The 18,174-nt window shown below is 34.0% G+C and overlaps 2 protein-coding genes and 1 non-coding gene across 6 annotated transcripts; 1 reads left to right on the forward strand and 2 right to left on the reverse strand.

Moving 5' to 3' along the window:
• The first annotated feature begins 933 nt into the window (after positions 1 to 933).
• LOC147383378 (glutathione S-transferase-like) lies at positions 934 to 2,235 on the forward strand. The gene is made up of 3 exons (XM_086429117.1): positions 934 to 1,165; positions 1,329 to 1,377; positions 1,500 to 2,235. Exons 1-3 carry the CDS (start codon positions 1,016 to 1,018, stop codon positions 1,946 to 1,948), a joined length of 648 nt encoding a protein of 215 aa, XP_086285243.1. The 5' UTR covers positions 934 to 1,015; the 3' UTR covers positions 1,949 to 2,235.
• Positions 2,236 to 7,417: 5,182 nt separating this feature from the next.
• On the reverse strand, positions 7,418 to 7,488 carry TRNAG-CCC (transfer RNA glycine (anticodon CCC)). The gene has a single exon. It is a non-coding gene; the product is annotated as a tRNA-Gly (tRNA).
• Positions 7,489 to 8,332: 844 nt separating this feature from the next.
• RECQSIM (RECQ helicase SIM) lies at positions 8,333 to 17,177 on the reverse strand. Of its 4 annotated transcripts, none has more exons than XM_086428813.1 (16): positions 17,028 to 17,174; positions 15,916 to 16,523; positions 15,617 to 15,836; positions 15,409 to 15,519; positions 15,093 to 15,282; positions 14,257 to 14,587; positions 13,842 to 14,068; positions 13,391 to 13,447; positions 13,216 to 13,296; positions 12,795 to 12,858; positions 12,495 to 12,594; positions 12,289 to 12,372; positions 11,601 to 11,688; positions 10,645 to 10,749; positions 9,511 to 9,603; positions 8,333 to 8,906 (listed from the first exon to the last, which is right to left on the reverse strand). In XM_086428813.1, exons 2-16 carry the CDS (start codon positions 16,511 to 16,513, stop codon positions 8,601 to 8,603), a joined length of 2,655 nt encoding a protein of 884 aa, XP_086284939.1. In that variant the 5' UTR covers positions 16,514 to 16,523; positions 17,028 to 17,174; the 3' UTR covers positions 8,333 to 8,600. The 4 variants fall into 4 exon arrangements, with proteins under 4 accessions (XP_086284939.1, XP_086284937.1, XP_086284938.1 ...); XM_086428812.1 differs by having other exon boundaries at positions 8,334 to 8,906; positions 17,009 to 17,177; XM_086428811.1 differs by having other exon boundaries at positions 15,916 to 17,177.
• Between the last annotated feature and the right edge of the window lie 997 nt (positions 17,178 to 18,174).

Consider the following 18,174-nt stretch of genomic DNA (forward strand, 5'->3'; position numbering starts at 1 on the left):
CTCAAACGTGGGTCCCACAATCGTTAATAATTGATCGAAGAGGGAGCCCAGAAAAATATATATATATGAAGAAGAGTTGTTAGAAAAACTCGTAATCACTAGTTAATCATTAATCTCTGTGTTAATTCTACTGAATATTAACTGATTTATAAAAAATATTGAGATTTGTTTCACATTAGTTAATTTAGTTTTAATTAAAACAACTTAAAAATAATAATAATTGCCGCACTTGTCATTAAAAATTCGAATAAATTTAGATTTAAATAAATGTTTATATGATAATTTATTTGTTTTTAGGTACATATGCCGGCTAATTACATGGCCCACGTTTTTTTATATAAAAGATTCCAACTACTTTACGTGATAGATATTGTTGGGATTTTGAAGATATGTTACTAAAAAGGACTTAATAATTTTAAATAGATGCATACTAGAAAAAAATATTAATTCACTAAATTATGAAAATTAAGAAATTATAATGTTGTTGATGGTAGACATAATTGTTTACTTAAAAAATATGAGACAGCTTTGATTGACTCAATCATTCAACTGTTTCTACATTTTTTATTAGAATGTAATAAGTAAAAGTTGGGGTGCCAATAGCAGCTCTGAAAATTTATTTTCATGATTTATACATAAATAAAGACGTTTATTAGTGTTAATAATTATTAGATTTGATATATTTTCATCAAAAGATTTTTCAACAGAAGAACATCAAGAGTTTCGTATTAATTAAAACAGCAAATTTGAGCCTCCCATTATGGCGATTACGTAATCTCATACGTCAGACTCGTTCGCTAGCTTTTTTGACTTTGTGAGGGTATTCATGTAATTATGACACAATTAATGTCTAGTTTCTCTAACAGCAACCAAAATCGAAAATTCCGGAAGAAAATGGCTTTCTTTGATCTCACTCTTTAGCCCTTTATAAATTCTCAAGAACTCATCATCGAAGAGCACCACATACTCACTCTCTCTCTCTCTCTCTAGATCTTGATCTCGAAATCGTACGGTAATGGCGATTCTGAAAGTTCATGGAAGCGTGGTTTCAACGGCTGCAAGGCGAGTTTTCGCCGCTCTGAACGAGAAAGAACTTAAGTTCGAGTTTGTTCCAGTTGACATGAGTACTGGAGAACACAAAAAGGAACCTTTTCTCTCTCTTAACGTAAGAATCTAGCACTCTTTTAACAACGACCCGTTTGGATCCGCAATTTTCCAAAAATGGATTTTTTTTTTTTGGAAAAAAATTGAGCCAAAAACAGTCTATTTCTACCTTTTTTCTTTCTTTACGTTTTTTTATTTTTTTAAATTTTCTTTGTGAATTGTAGCCATTCGGTCAAGTTCCAGCTTTCGAAGATGGAGATCTGAAGCTTTTCGGTAAGTTATGATATAAAAACACGACTAAGTGACTTACACATCCTGCGTAAGATAGCATCCATCAGTATGCAGTGGCAAACATGTAAATTTTTTTTTTTTTTTTTGGGGGGTGATTTTTTCAGAATCAAGAGCAATAACGAAGTACATAGATCACGAGTACGCCGACAGTGGGGCCCAACTGATCCCAGGAGACTCAAAGAAGAAAGCCATCGTGGCTGTCTGGATGGAAGTGGAGGCCCACCATTTTGATCCAGTTGCAAGGAAGCTGACTTGGGAGCTGTGCGTCAAGCCGATGCTAGGGATGGTAACAGATGGAGCCGTTGTGGAGGAGAATAAAGCCAAGCTGGATGAGGTTCTGGACGTGTACGAGGCTCGGCTCGCTGAGCACAAGTACTTGGGTGGAGATGACTTCTCGTTAGCCGATCTTCATCATCTCCCCAACATGCATTATCTCATGTCCACGCCGATTAAGGAGGTGTTCATGGCGCGCCCTCATGTCGGGGCATGGTGCACCGATATTCTGGCTCGGCCCGCTTGGTCAAAGGTAGTCGATATGGGGAAGAAAAATTGAGCTAAGTTTTTATAAAAGAGGATAAAATAAGGAATTTTGTATTTCCAGGGTTGTATTTGGTCTTTCTCTCAAAGACTCTTCTGTTTAAATTAAAGCCAATGTTTGGGTTGGGTTGGGTTGGGTTGGGTTTGTGAGTGGTTTGTATCCCTTAAATTTGAATACTTTCTGTGAGGACTTTTTGGTCATTTTATTTGGTTTCTTCATCTAGTGATTTTTATATGTAGATTCATTTGGCCAATTGGCCCATATAATGCAAGAAAAATAATATTTGTAGAGTGCGCCCAAAAGTTGATATATGCTTCTCTCATTGGACAATAAATAAAGGACCAGGGAGAAAGGATAAAAGCGTAATTTAAAAATCAGCCCAAACATTTTCGCCAATCATTTTTATCCTACAAGGGTTAGAAGTTTTGGAATGGGCTGATTTTTGGTGAGGATGATCTCTACGGTGAGGAGATCATTCTCACAAAAAATCAACCCATTCCAAAACTTCTAGCCCTTATAAATCGACATTCTTCGACACTGCACTTATGTGTAGAAAGCCATAGATTTCTTTTCTCGAGATACAAGGGAAGAAATCCATGGTTATCTACACACTGTCACGCAATGTTGAATGCAATATCAAAGAAAGTCAGTTGAGTATTTTCCTTATGAAAGTGAATCGCGATAAATTAACTTGAAAAAATCACTCGAAATTCATTTGGTGATGTGGCTTGTGCACAAAATCATAGATCCTTTTTTTTTCGGGATACACAAGAAAAAAGATCTATGATTTTGTACACGCATCCACACTAGCTTGTGAATTTCAAGTGATTGTTTTGGAGTCAGTTTATCACTAGTCTATGAAAATACTTATTAGAGTCGTTATTTTCTAACTCCCTCTCTACTCTCTCGACATGACATGTGCAAAGAATCATAGATTTTTTTTCTCGGGATATGCAATTTCACGTCCTCACAATTGCACATATTTATGAGGATGTGCAATTGTGTATCCCAAAGAAAGAAATATATGATTCTAAGCATGTGTCATGTCAGGAGAGTACAGGAGAGTTCATATATCATTATTTTACTCATTAATATCTTTGGAATGGTTTTGTTAATGTGTTTAAATGCATTAAATACACTATGAAAATAAGCATTTGAGGGTATTTTGGTAGAGGGAAGAATTTGAAGGTATTTTTGCTATGAAAATGGAAATTTGGAGATGTATTTAATGGATCTTAACATTTACCCTTAGGACACATGTTAACAAATCGTAGATGTTAAAATTTGAAGCAAATGTTACACTAACCAAAAAAATTTCACTCACCTACAAGTTAATTCCAAATTTCAAATAATCCCATATCAACCAATCACACAAATCCACGCGTATTGTGCAATTGATCATTTGAAATTCTCTGAAATCTTGAATTGATTTTTACATGAGAAAAAAATCTTTCACGAATAGGTTTGACTTGGGCTATGTTACTTCGTTAGTTGGTTCGCTACACTTTAAAAACAAAGAGGTGTCTCCAATATTGATCAAATCATAGGGGCATCTCTAAAATTTATCAAAATAAGGGATTCGTTGTTTTTGACAAATCCATTACAAATCGAACCTCAAACTAGTTCGATTTGTACCAGTTTGCAGTTCGCTGCTATATTAGAGAACCTAGTGACATAGGTCTTTTGTTTGGGGTTTGTATCCCCACGAATTAAATTTCAAACCCTAAAAAAAAATGACAGGAAAAAAAAGAGTAAGAAGCTAGGGTTAAAGAGTACGTAACTATTGTATAATCAAAAGTATATCATAGATCAGAACCAAACACATGTCACCTTGCGATCGATATTAATTGGGGGTGGGTGTTTTCTACATGCATACCAAATAATTAAAAAGGGGAGAAAAACTTCGTATATTGAATTTTTCATTGACAAAACTTAGTCTAACAACATAAATAACCAAAGCAATCCATCAGATGTGTTGTCCTTTTTATCGCAAGAAGGATTTACGATCCCTAGAATTAGGGGGGGAAAATGTAGTGAGGTGCAAAAATAAATTAAATGTTAAATTATGATTTCATAAGGTTGGACTATAAATAAGAAATAGATAAGTCAGATTAAAGAGATTGATTTTTACTATTAAAAGAAGAAAAAAATTATTTAAAATATTAGAGTGCCTTTGGTAAGTATTACATTAGTCTCGAATGACAGAAAAAACAATCAAGATGGGATGCAAAGTAATAAAAATATAGATGTGTCATCGTTTACACCCAATTATTCCTCAAGGTTAATTATAATCTTAATTTCTCTTAAACAAAAATTAAAAATTGTAAACAGTATTGTTTTCTTCTATAAATAATGAGAATTGTTATTGGCATCCCAACTTTTACTTATTACACCCCAATTTCTTAAATTACATCCCTGTTTAAGATTAAAACACACTATTCAAATATTTCGAAGGTTTGGCACAATATATAATGTCAATGTTATAACACTAGCTCAAACAATTTCAGTAGTTGTTTACGATTATGATTAGGCTCATGTAATTATAACATTCTAAACCCAAAAAATAGAAATCTAGTAGGAAAGAGAGAGAGAGAGAGAGAGAGAGAGCTTCTATTAGCATCCCAACTTTTACTTATTTTCAACCGTTCATTTATGAGTCGTGATTTTCTGATGTTCCCTCTGACATACGCTCCTTGACGTGGCATGGGCTAGAATCACATATCTTTTTCATTGGGATACACAATTGCACATCTCCATAAATATGTACAATTGTGTATCCCGATGAAACATCTATGGTTCTACCACATGCCTCGTCAGGGGCGTATGCCAGCGTCAAAAAATCATTATTCTTCATTTATTTTCAATTGGGAGTGTAATAAGTAAAAGTTGGGTGCCAATAACAAAATTTTATGTCATTTTCTTCTAAGAAAATAATAATTCACAAAATATTCCACCAACTATTCCAAACAAACTCAAACTAAAAAACAAAAACCAAATCATATAAAACACAAAAGGCTTTGAACATCTAAATTAATTATTCCTAAACCGATCTCCATTCTGATTAGACCTATCCATCAAGAAAACTTCAGAAATTTCAAATGGGTATAACTTAATGATTTTCATCTGCATTTGTCTGAGACTTACTGCAAACTCAAGAGCTTCATTCATGGCTTTTCGAGCACCCACCAAGGCTTCCACCAATTCTTGATTGGTCAAGTAGTAAGAACACATTTGGTTGAGAATTTGATCATGTCTTTCTTGGAATCTAACCACCCTTTCATCTGCAAATTCTAGAGCCTCGTTTATGATCCTTAGTTTTTCAATTATAGTTCTTTTTCTTCGCCATTTATTCAAATTTGGATAAAAGAGGAAGATTGAAGCAGAGAGACCAAACAAAGTGTAAATAACGCGGATGTAATCCATGGAGAGTTGATAGTGAGATGAAAGTGAAAGAGAGAAATATAAAAGTAATAATAAATGTTTTTGAGTAAAATTTAGAAATGGCCCTTAATATTTTGGTGAATATTTGATAAACCCCTGTGTTTTCAAATTGATGATGATGTACTACTTGGCCATGATCTTCTGTGAGAGACTAATAGAAAATGACAATAATCCACTATCTTAAACCTCTTCTCAAAATCATGATTTTGGAAGTAGTAGTTTGTTGGATTTGTAGTTCGAGTTGTTGGTGTTCATTTTAACTCCTTAAATAAACTCCATCGTTTGGTTTCTTTTTGGAATTCAGTCGGTGAATTATTCTCGCATTTGATTGAGATCCCATACGACTCCTCTATTACTTGGAAAATATTTTCCTAGTCAATAAAATTCAACCGGGGACTGTTGGCTTTTTATATATTTTGATAAAATAATTATTTTTTTAGTATTTAAATTTTTATTATCCTAATTAAAAATGATTTTGTAATGGAACATATTCTAATCTAGGGCTTAAGATGAGTTGTGTTCGAGTCAGAAATGAGTATATCCATATTCAAATCTGAATAATTTTGGATTGTTCATCGGTTTTTTTTTTTTGTCATATTTTTTTCTATATTATTCTATTTTACTATTATAATTTATTTATTTTCTAAGAATTCTTGTTATAATAAAGTAGTAGATAAAAGATATTTTGAAAAGTAAAAAAATAATTTTCAAAACAATATATCCTTCGGATCAAGGTAGATATAGGGATGGATTCGTATTTGACCTGGATCCAACTCGAGTTAAAGGACAACAACCCATATTTTTATTCGGATCTACTCCAAGGGTCCAAACCCACTAAATTCGAATTCAGATCACTCGAATTTTGAATAAAATTTAACCCATTTTACGATTTCAATTACCTTAGTTTAGTAAAAAAATTATAATTATTTAAATAGGAATCTTGATTATAAATAATGTAAAGTGAGTTGAATGATTTATATATTAGATAATTCAAGTGAGTCAACTCAATTTTTGAGATTAAAAGCCTAAAGTTGTGAATCTTACCCTATAGGTATGAATTGTAACTCCTTTAAAAATAGGAGTTGAGGACCTTCTTGGAGTCGCAACTCCATGAAATTGATGAACCAAACAACCACTTAGAGTTTTAAGGTGGGAGTTGAAACTCCAACTCCCATTTCCAAACACACTCGTTACCACTCCAATATTCAGAGTAAGAAATTGGATTTTTTTTCCCTTTAAAAGTTATTTTTTTCCCCCATAATCCATAATCTTCAGCCATGCATTGATTTACTTGGCAAGGGTTCTATTGATTCTTTCCAAAAGAATCAAGAGTTTGGGCAAGGGATTGAAGATAGGGTATTTTGATAATTTTTTCCTAGTCTGTTACGAAAGACCATGGTCAAGGGTTATATATCATCAGTTTGAAAAATGCAAGGAGCATCTCAATATTCACCAAAACCTGGAGGAGTATGTCTAAATTATGCTAAATAAATTTTTTTTTCAATTCTTTGCTTAGTATAAGGGTAACACTACCTTCACTTTCCTTGATTCAAATACTTGGGTTGTGCGTATACTAAGCCAAATGTTCATGGATCAGTGGACCCAAAAGTGTGTCATCTGACGTGAGATTCTTTACTTGACAACCATATCAATGAACAAAGGATCACAAAGAAAAAATGAAAAAATGAAAAAAAAAAAAAACATATTGAAGATATTAGAAGAATCTACTCTAAACTAAAACACTAATGCTGGAGTGACATTGGATTTACTATGATTTTTACATTTTTGACGTGAAAGTGTGCACATAACCGTAAATGGGTTTACTTGTATTGCGAGGAACATTATCTACGGTTATGTGTGCACCTACACATTAGAAATGTAAAAAAAAAAAATTGGCAGTAAATCGAATGTCACCTCAGCACGACTCTAAGAAAAAAGGTGAAATGGAGTTTTTGTTCATAAATGTATGGAGGTTTGGAGATAAAAAGGAGTGGCAATAGTTATGAATAAAAAAAACCCAATGTAGAAAGTGAAAAAACGATATGCGCATCCAGGGAATCGAACCCTGGTCAGTACCGTGGGAGGGTACTATGATACCACTACACCAGATGCGCTTGTTGCAATAATTCTAAAATGAGTTTTATTTTATTATAATTTATAGAATTTTAGGTTTACCACAACATATCACCCACCTTCAATTAGTTTTTTGTTTTTTTGTTTTAAATTATTATCTTATTTTATTTAATGATAACATCTTATTATGAGTATTGTTCAACAATTTGGATGATTAATGATTTATACTGCCAATCTTGACAATTTGAGTATGATGTTTTATAGGGGTAGGGGTGGGGGGAGCGGTGGCCTTGAGTTCAATTTCCTCCTTAGGGGCCATCCTCAGGGAATTATCCCAGAAATTTCCTAGTGTGCACTGGGAGGGAGGGGATTGCACTAATACTCGAGGATTAGTTCGGTGCTTTAAGAGAAACCTAGATACCTCAGTTAAAAAAAGACTTTACCAAACTGGGTTGTTAAGTTAATGCCCAAAAAGCAAGGGTGCATTTAGAATAAGTCCTACCACAATGTTAAGTTTCCCTAATGTTGTGGGCAGATTAGTACTTTAATTCAACTTATTTCCGACCCATATTTTAATTCGGATATACTTAAAGGAACCAAACCTGCTAAAATTGAATTTGGATCACTCGGATTTCAAATAAAATCCGACCCATTTTGCCGTAGATCTGTGACAAGGTAAGGGCTCATGGTTTTTGAAAATCAAACTTGACTGAGATGATTGGCCTAAGTCGTGTTTATATCGTTCTTGGATGAGACTAGACATTCTTTCTTTTTTCAATTCACATATTTGCAAAAGGAAAACCTTGTCTCGCTCTAGTAATCTTGGTATCATTTATGAGACAAGAATCTGAGATTTAAAACAACGATCGTGTGCAATGGTAAAAAAAAACTCCCTTAATTAATTAACAACAACAAAAGAATAATGCCTCTTTTTACCCTTTCTGCTCCATTAACAACATAGTACAAGGTAGTAGTGAATCCCCAACACTCTCTTGAGAGTTCTTTCCAGCAATCATTGTGAATGTTGTGCTGGTCTCGAAAACTAATAACCTTGTCGATTAAATAAATTATGATCCCTTCAAAACTTCGTTTTCATTCCTAAATTAATGTCATTGAACCCAAGTCAAATAATTCAGTGAATTGGCCTTCTGTGTTAGCACTTCGGTTTCAACATTTTTACAGCTAACCTTCCTCGAACTGTTTTTGTATCCTGCTTACGTCGGCTTGACCGCTTCTTCCGTGGCTTTCTTTTATTCCCTCTCTCTTGTAGACGTTGGCGACGGATCTCAGGATCTGCCCAACCTTTTCCCCAGTCTGAGAAGGTGGAATAAGATTTTTTCTTTTCCATTGAAAGCAACATGTCCGCTTGAGGATGAACATCGAACGAATGCTCCGTCTCAGATTGCAGAAACATTAGTCCCAACTCTGTAGGCTCGGGGAATTTCATTCGAACTCGAATCTGCTTAAGAGAGTGCACTAAAAAGAAATTAGACAAGAATGACCATAAGAACGGCTGGTGAGGCACTATTGTAACATGCAATGTAATTAACGGTAGAATTGTACTTTATTTATGTTAGTAAATATCATTTAAGAGAGATTCTATAACCACACTAACTTTTACTAATGCCACCCCAACTCTTATTTAATCATTTGCAATTAGACTGGAAAAAAAATTGTGCTCATTCAAAAATAATGCCAGCTCCAGTATTTGGGATAAGAAATTGATTATGATCCAAAAGCTACATATTTTCCCGCCAATAGATAAAAGCAAGAAAATAATATTCATCGCTTCCAACATTCATCAATTCAACATTTTTTTCTTTTTTTTGCATTATTTCCAGAACGGTTACCAATATCCCAAATATTGGAAGTGCAACTTTCAAGCATTAATCTACATACTGTGGTGGTCATAATGCATAATATGAAACAGCAGGCAATTAATAAACATGGGCTTATAGTATTACCACTATTTCTCCAGAAGCACAAAATATCAACTAAAGAAAAAGCTAGAAATAGTGACTGTGCAAGAGAAAAATCATTGAAGTGGATCCTCGAGTGCATACCGTGTCATCACCCTCCCTTATGTAGCCCTTATCTTGTAATATGCGAGTAAGACCTTGCCACCATAGTCGATCACTTGCTGCAAATTTTGGAAACTGTTCCAATGACCATCATCATATTAAAATCTCGTCAAAGAGGTGTTCTACGCCAGAAACACTTGATCACAATTAGGTTCATAAAAATGATGTGTTCATCCATTTTCTTTAAAGAGTTAATATGTAAGAAATGACATGGCATTAAACCAAATCGTTAAACAAATTAATAAGAAACCCTTTCTATCTACCACCTTTCTATCCTGAATATTTTAACAATAGAGATGAGTCAAGCAATTGGTACCACAAAAATGTTCAGTTAAAACCAAAATAGAGGCCAGACGTCATGCCAGACTGGCAAGCACCCATAAAAAATGATAGAAATATATATTTAGGTGGATCACGGTTTTAGGTCATATATGTGTGTTTTTTTTACCTGCAAGTGAGTTGACACACTGAAAAGGCATTTAAGTTTATAACATTTCTTTTGACGTTTATAAATCTAGTATTAATAGAAATTATCAGATGCCAATAGATTGATTACTTGGGATAACATCTGACAGCTAGTTTCCCCTGGTGTGTTGGCAAATGGTAACGGGGATAGTTAAGAATCATGGAAGGATTAAACTTTTGTTTGTACACGTAATGAATAACGTTATGATATATTAAAAGACTGATTTGAAATAAACAGTTGTTAATATCTTATTGTTTAGGGAAGTAAGCTATACCTTATTGTTTGAGAAGAGATTTTGCACAAGTTTTACGTAGGATGCCAACTTGAGGCAACCCACTTTCATTGTGCTTGAGACTGCTAAGATGATTAATTATTTCATTTTTTATAATATAAAAAAAAATCTAACACACAATTATCCAATCTTATTTTCTGATGTGTTTATCTCTTGGAATGGCAAAGTTGACAACTGATTCTCACATTTAACCATGGAGCTATCTCATACCAAAATTGCTGAGATAATCTGATTTTTCCAGGAGAATACAAGGACAAAATATCTACATATCCCTAATTTTCGTTGGAGATCTTTTTGAAGAGAATCGAATAACTAAAAGCTTAGAGAGAGAGAGAGAGGTCAGTCAAGTTTGTGTTACCTGTTCCCTAATACCACTGATCACCATCCTGAAGTCCGGCTTCCCCACGAGTCTCCCTTCATGTATTGCATTGTCATAAGAGCCATCCTCATGACTGGTCTGTGCCTAAAATTTGACACATACCTCATAAGTCAATAAAATAACATATTTTGCATGTCACAAAGGAAACAAAACATAAAATACAATAACTAGCTACTTTCGACAATCTGCAAGATTATATGTGAATAATTTTGAACAGATTCTGGAACTCTTTTTATGCAACCCCGAACTTTTCCATCAAGAGAAAATGGGAAAAAGAAAAAGAGAGAAGGGGCTCCTTAAAAATCACAGAATGGCATGTGATCTCAAATGCTTCCTAAGACTGTTGCTTCTAATGTTTGGGGTTTCTAGAATCCTTATTTGCAACTAACACCTGTGTATTAAATCCCATCAAAACATATTTCTTTTTTGGGACCAAAAAAATAGAGAGTTCAAGGGACTTTTTCCATGATATTTTTTTTCATTTAGATGGAATCAATAATATTTGGGGAAGGGTAGCCAGCAGATCCTCTATAGGTGAGTTTTGGGGTTTGGGTTTTGATCTCCTATTGTGTTTCTAATGGTCCTTTCCCCAGGTAGATCGCCCAGGGAGGGGCCAACACTCATTCTGTGTTTAACGAAATCCATTACACTAGACTGGAAAGAGAGAAAAAAATGCCTCAGCAGTTCTGAGAGAGGATAGCAAGGAGATATAGGGTCCCACGAAGCAGAATATGATGCTCAAGAAGATATAGGTGTGAGTCTATCATCAATTAATTTGAACTTCCAAGCTAACCATATTAAGACAAGAAATATTTGGGACTCAATCTAAGTTTAAAAAATAAATATATACCTACAGTTACAATGACTAAATAAGATAAGAAGGATATATTAACATAACAAAAATCAAAATCACTTAACATGACAAAAATACTCACATATTGAGAAGCAAGTACCCGCATGAAAATATCCACCTCTTCCTTTAGATTCTGCAATTCGGGAGGTCCATTGACACAGACATCACACCTACATATCACGAGTTTCAGTTGAAAAAAAAAAAAAAGGAGGCATTAAAATAAATGCATGTCATTGTAGTGGTCTATGAACATGATTATTTCCTTATATACAATAAATGCTGTGATACTACAAGCTTTGGAGGATAAAATGGTTCTTACAGACGAAAGACAAAGGCCTAGACAAATTTAAGTTGATGATCTTTGAATGATGAAAAAGAAAAAGAAATCAAAACTAGTAGATGCACTAGAATGCTTCAGTGCAGAATCAAACCCCAGTAGAAACAGAATTGCTGCTCAATAGAGAAAAAAAAAAAAGTAACCAGCACTTCAGCAGTTATTTCCATATAGTTTGGCTTCACCATTTATTAATTCTTAGGCATTGTATTTATTGCTGTGTATAACAAAAGATATCAAGCATACTTTCTTATTAGATAATATCAATCAAAATGACAATAATAATTGGTTTCTAATCTGCTATTAGGAGTATTAACAGACATTACATCAATATTGGAATCTGTTATTAAAATCTTCCAGATACCTGTATGAGTTTACAAAAACCTTATCTCGGAACTAAAAAGAAGAGGAAATTGAGGAAAGAAGCATGACGTACAAGAGGCATTTCTCATTAGCAAAATCTTCGCCAAAGTACTCTACAAGTTCCTTAGCTCGACAACTTGCAGTACCCATACCATATCTGCAAATAACCAATATAAGTGTGAAAAAATGTTTTGAGGTCCATAAACAAGAATGAAGTAAAATTGTTCAGGAAACAGGTATGAACTATAATATTTACAAGAAGAAATTTATAATTTACACCTGAAGCAATCGGATAACATTTTATATGCTTGTTTTGTCTGCTCTTTACTTCTTCGACTTGGCAAAAGTGTAGGTATTCTTGATAGGTTTGCATACAGAACTGCTTGACAAAAACCAAACAAGTTTAGATAACTGGTGAGAAAGAACAATGAAAATAGAATCTTAAGGGAAATCCTATGCCCTACACCTTATTCTGGAATGCCTTTTACAGAAAACAGAATTTTTCATCATATTTAGATAGAAGATTTTGTGGTCGATCAATAGTGTGAGACAGTTGTCATTATAAATATAAAAACTCACTGCAATCTGCTAATTTCCCATCTCTTCCAGCTCGACCTGCTTCTTGGTAATATGCTTCCAAACTCTGTAAAAAAATTCAAAAGAGAAAAACTAAAATCAAAGATGCTTGCAACAAAAAAATCACTAGAAGAAGAAACAAAAAACCACAGAAAATAGATTTCATGGGATATATAAAGGATTAAAATGAGGAAACTAGCATTAACCGGGAACCTATAAACCCTGAAACACCCCCCGGAAGTGCAAGCAAGAATTGACCATTCGGCCCACTCATGCAGGAAATAAATTACACAACAAACAATTAGGCCCCAAACCAGAAAAATCGCAAAAAGGGTGTGCAGCAGAATGTAAAACATAAATGGATCAACATAGGTTAAAGACCGTACAAGCATTGGTGCAGATATATTAAATCCAAGAGAGAGACCTGTGGCCAACCATAGTGAATGATTCTTCGGACATTGCACTTGTCGATTCCCATCCCAAACGCAATTGTTGCAACAACTACCTAAAGCCCAGAGAATGCATATCTATTTAGTAGAATAGAAAGCTTAGTAAATATAAATTATCCATTTCTGTATGCAATTATCTAAGATCCATACCTCTAAAACATTTTGATGGAACTCCTTGTGAACCTGCCTCAAATGCGTTTTTGGTAGCTAAAAAAGAAGTGGATATATTATGTGTAAAGTAAAGAAAAAACTGAAGTTCCAACAGTGAAAATCTTGCATGCAAGCACAAATAATGTCAAAGGAACCATGTCATGCATGTAGCTGTAAACAAAACTAGCAGAAATATCATTAAATGGCTGAAGTTGGGTAAATTTTTAGTGTGTGACCCTGCACGATGCAAAAGGAGAAAAGAGTGCAGATGTTGGCTATCATTTTTCACCCATTTATGTGGACCTCTGCCCAACTATCATGTTCTCTAGGTTGCTGAACCATCCAGTAACCTAAACCCATATCATGCAAAATTAGAGAAATTGTTTTACTTATGTTTTACAAAGTAAAACGATGGTGGATCAACTTGAAGTTGTTAAGAAATAGAACATACCCCTGCATTATAAGCGGCAGCCTTCACGCCAAACTCACAGAGAAACTTTGCTAATGTCAACGTTTCTTTTCTAGTAGGCACATAAATAATAGTTGACCCTTGTTCTAAAGGCCCTTGCAGGAGTTTAAATCTTTCTTCCGGTTCGATTGGTGGAACAACTGTCTCAGATGTCCCACATATATCACCATTCTCAGTAGAAGAATGACCACAAAACTCACGATTGGCAACTGTAAAACATGGGAGATATGGAATTAATGTATGTGGTATGGAGCAACTTTAGTATTCAAAAGTGACAAAATCTTTAAGCTTCTATTTTTTAGTAGCTATCAAAAATTGAGAAGTAGAGACAAACATAAAATCACTCCTTAGGGGCACAGAAGTATAAAATTATTCTGAAATGAAGAAGAAATTGTACCATCAAAATCATCCACATTTTGAAAGACATCTAACTCATCTTCCAGATATTCAACCGACATTTGCTTTTCCTTAGAAGCAGATACTTCATTCTCATTTACGGAACTTAGTTTAGCACCATTTCCGTCAAAATAATCATCTTCAAAGTTCTTCAGACCATTTGGAGACATTTGATCAGCATCGGAACTAATGGAATAGTCAGATCCGTCCTCTGAACCACACGAAATGCCTTGATGCTCCTTTTTACTAATCATTCTGTTTGTAGTGTAAGAATCTATCAGTTCCTGGAAGACCTTCTCATAAGATGACATAGTTGTTCTAGTATGTTTCACCTGCAAATAGCCACACAAAACAAAGATCAAATTTTATTCTGGTATAATCTTTACTATTATAATGAGAGAAGGTGGAGTAGATGTGGTTCAAGAACAAAATTTGAGTGGTAAAAAATGCCCCCAAAAAAACCAAGAAAATTCCAATCACACGTCCTAAACTCACGTTGGTTAGTTTACAAAAAAAATCCTTTTTACTATGTAATCTTCAAAACCACCCTTTAATTAATATTTTAAATTACAGATAAACCCTTCAAATGCATGTGCGTTTGGATATGCCACCTTCTAGTTAAAATAATACAAAAAAAAAATACCTAACATGGAGTCCTCGATATCAAATCGATAAGAACTCCAGAAAGAAATGACTATGTCTATATAATTTACTCTGGATTTATACATATAAACAAACTATGCATTCCAATTTGAAGTAGCATGAGCTATGATACTTATAAAGAGAAAGCTGAACATATCCCAGAAACCATACTCATGAACAAGACCAGCAACTCACTGAAAACCGAAGATTTGGTCTGAAGAATGAAGTGAGCACAATCTTTGTTTCTTTCGGCATGCACAGTGATTCAAGAATGTCATCTCGAACACGAACTGTAGCAGTAGCGGTCAATGCCATCAATGGGATATCATGCTCTAAGAACTTCAAATTGGAGGCCCTGAAGTTTTCTCTCAATATGGACAACCGCCTAAAACATTTACAGAGAAAAAATAATTGTAAACCACCACAATCAATCTACTTATCCAACCTAAGAAATGCAGCCAAATGCAATAGAGACAACAAAGGAACCAGTTGGGTGGAACACAAATCAAACCTGTAGTCGGGTCGAAAATCATGGCCCCACTTAGAGACACAATGGACTTCATCAATGGCAAATAATGCAATCCCACGATTTTCCGCGAGCCTCTGAAGTGGTTCTATGAGTCTGGAAAAGAGAGAATATAGTCTACTTCAAAAGATTTGCTTAAAGGACACATTTTTCAGATTCAAAATACTAACTTAAAGGATAAAATCACTTCTACCTCAACACTGTCTCTGGGCAAACATAAATCACCCCATACATGCCATTCAATGCTCTCTGTTCCACGCTACTGTCAGTTTGTCCGGATCCAAGGAAGCACGCTGATACCCCATGTTTTGCGAGCTTTAAGCATTGATCATGCATCAAGCTTATTAAGGGGGAAATCACAACTACAACCTTTCCAGTCAATAATGCAGGAATTTGAAAACAGAGTGATTTTCCTGCAAAAATACCACTTTACCGGCTCAATTACAACCACCCAATTCACTTAATTAAAATAAAAATATAAAAAATCCATACCCGATCCTGTTGCAGCAAGAACAAGACAATCTCGGTTAGCTAACCAAGCCTCCAAAGCTTCCTTTTGGAAACTCTTCAAGGATGAAAATCCAAAATGCTTGTGTACGAGATTAGTAATTTTTTGTTCCCAATCTGATCCTATTTCTTGCACTGGTGTGTTATAAACCAGCGGTATGGATGGCTCCATTGCAGGGCCCAGCTTACAGTCTGTAAAAAGAGATGCTTTTTGCTCTTTCACATGGCTAGACACAGTCTCCAAACCAGAAACGAATGCATCCAATGCACCATGAGCTTTAGTTCTTTTGGGTTTACTCAACAATTGGAGATGCCCCATGATACTAGACTGTTTCATCTGACGAGGAGAATGGAAGGCAGAGGTAACCCTTTTGTCTAAAGTGCATGCTCGACTAGTTGAACCATTAGAGATACCCAATGGATTACCCTTAATTTTTCTCTCAGAAGAATTCAAAATGAACTCAACTGCCTTGTTGAGCGATGGACCCACTGCTTTTATAGCTTCTAAAACTAGTGATAATTCAAATCCCATTTCAATTAGTTCAGTAATGACATGATCAGAAGATGCGATGTTCCCTTCCATGATATAAAATCTGTGGAAAGAGAACATTAAGAACTCTTAATTCAAAATGGGAACCTAGATTTCGCTCTGTTGCTGGGGAAATCATATAAATGACGATTTAAATCTTGAAATTCTGTTTAAAAAAATTAAATCCAAATTGACTTCTACAACAAAATAAATCACAAGAATTGCGAAGTTTATGTTTTGATTGCAATTTCTATACCTTAAATAGATATATTTTCAATCAAAATTCTCTAAAAGATATATCATTTTTTTTCATAATTTTTTGGTTCAGAGGAAGCAAAAAACTGGCGAATCAAACAGGTAAAAAAAAAAACTATAATCAAATAATTAGAAAGAAGCTTCAAAAGTGTTGGAAAAAGTAAAAAATTATAAATCTCTGAAACCCTAACGACGAAAGGTTTCCATTATAGCTGCAAAATTAAACCCTAATACGACGAAAGATATTTCCATTGGAATCGAAAAATCAGGGCATAAAATTGATGATTCTCTTACTAATTCAAACAGACGTTACATTAATCGAACCGAGAAGAAGAATGGATAGAGAGGAATCGAAGTTGCAGAGCTGAAGAGAAAAGCAGCGATGGAGGAGTTTAAGGGTTACTGAACCGCGCGAAACTTTGAATCGAATTTTAGATCTTTTGGAAATTTCCGAGGCAACTAGAAATAGATCTCTCCTTTGGAGGGAACAAATGGGATTTGGAGAATAGGTGGGGTCCGCAACTATAGGGGTTGTTTGGTTGCAAGCATTGTTTTAAAACTCGTTTTTGATGTCTCGCCCTTAAATGAAACCGAGTCGTCTCGGACGAGATATCCGATTTATTTGAGTTATCTCGGGTGAGATATTTTAAAAATGCCTTAGTAGCCCTGTTTGTTAAACTGAAAAAAATAAATAAATAAATATTGAATGACTTTAAGTAATGAAAAAATTATTTATTTAGATGTCAAAATAGTGTTGAATTCATTAAAATTAAGCGTTAAATTCGCAGAATCATGTTTGTTACACATTATTGAAACTGGTAAATTATCGTTTTTACCCTTACAATCATATTATACATTGTTTGTATGTTTCAAATGCTTAATTTTGATCAAACAAAATAAAATATATTAATTCTTATAAAATTAAAATATAATTCATTTTTAAATAATAAGTAATACTCAAAATTTTAATTTCTAAATAATAATTTTTATTTCTAAAATCCTACAAATTTCAAATTAAAAACAATAATGTCATACAAGTCACCAAATTTTTGAAATTAACATTGTTATAAAATCTGTTCATACAACACGCATTATCTTTTATCTTGTAATAACAGTTGGAGCATCCCATCATCTTATTTCAAAGATGAAAGAACTTAATTTTTTATGAATAATTTTATATGGAAATGAAGGATGTGTAATTATAAAAGCATCCCACGAATTAATAAGAACAACCCATATCATAGCCAATTTTTTTGTTTTATATGGGTTAAAGTTTTTTGAATAAGCCAATTTTTTGTGAGGATGATCTAGAGATCATCCTCACCAAAAATCAGTCCATTTTGAACCTTCTAACCACATCAAAATTGATTTTTTTTTTTTAAATGAATGATTTACGGTTCTTAAACTTGTTTTGATGGAGTCAGAAGTTTCGGGATGGGCTGATTTTTGGCAAGGATGAT

Source organism: Akebia trifoliata, chromosome 16 (assembly GCF_017979445.1).
Source record: "Akebia trifoliata isolate Shusen 1 chromosome 16, ASM1797944v1, whole genome shotgun sequence".
NCBI classification, from domain to species: Eukaryota; Viridiplantae; Streptophyta; class Magnoliopsida; order Ranunculales; family Lardizabalaceae; genus Akebia; species Akebia trifoliata.

Excerpts from the sequence above, each read along its gene's own strand:
- LOC147383378 (XM_086429117.1), top strand. The coding sequence starts at position 1,016 with ATGGCGATTCTGAAAGTTCATGGAAGCGTGGTTTCAACGGCTGCAAGG. Across the intron at positions 1,166-1,328 it reads AACCTTTTCTCTCTCTTAAC|CCATTCGGTCAAGTTCCAGC; the intron begins GTAAGAATCTAG and ends TGTGAATTGTAG. Across the intron at positions 1,378-1,499 it reads TGGAGATCTGAAGCTTTTCG|AATCAAGAGCAATAACGAAG; the intron begins GTAAGTTATGAT and ends TGATTTTTTCAG.
- RECQSIM (XM_086428811.1), bottom strand. The coding sequence starts at position 16,540 with ATGTTCTCTTTCCACAGATTTTATATCATGGAAGGGAACATCGCATCT. Across the intron at positions 14,069-14,256 it reads AAATGTGGATGATTTTGATG|TTGCCAATCGTGAGTTTTGT; the intron begins GTACAATTTCTT and ends CATGTTTTACAG. Across the intron at positions 10,750-11,600 it reads GGGTACTTGCTTCTCAATAT|GCACAGACCAGTCATGAGGA; the intron begins GTGAGTATTTTT and ends GTCAAATTTTAG.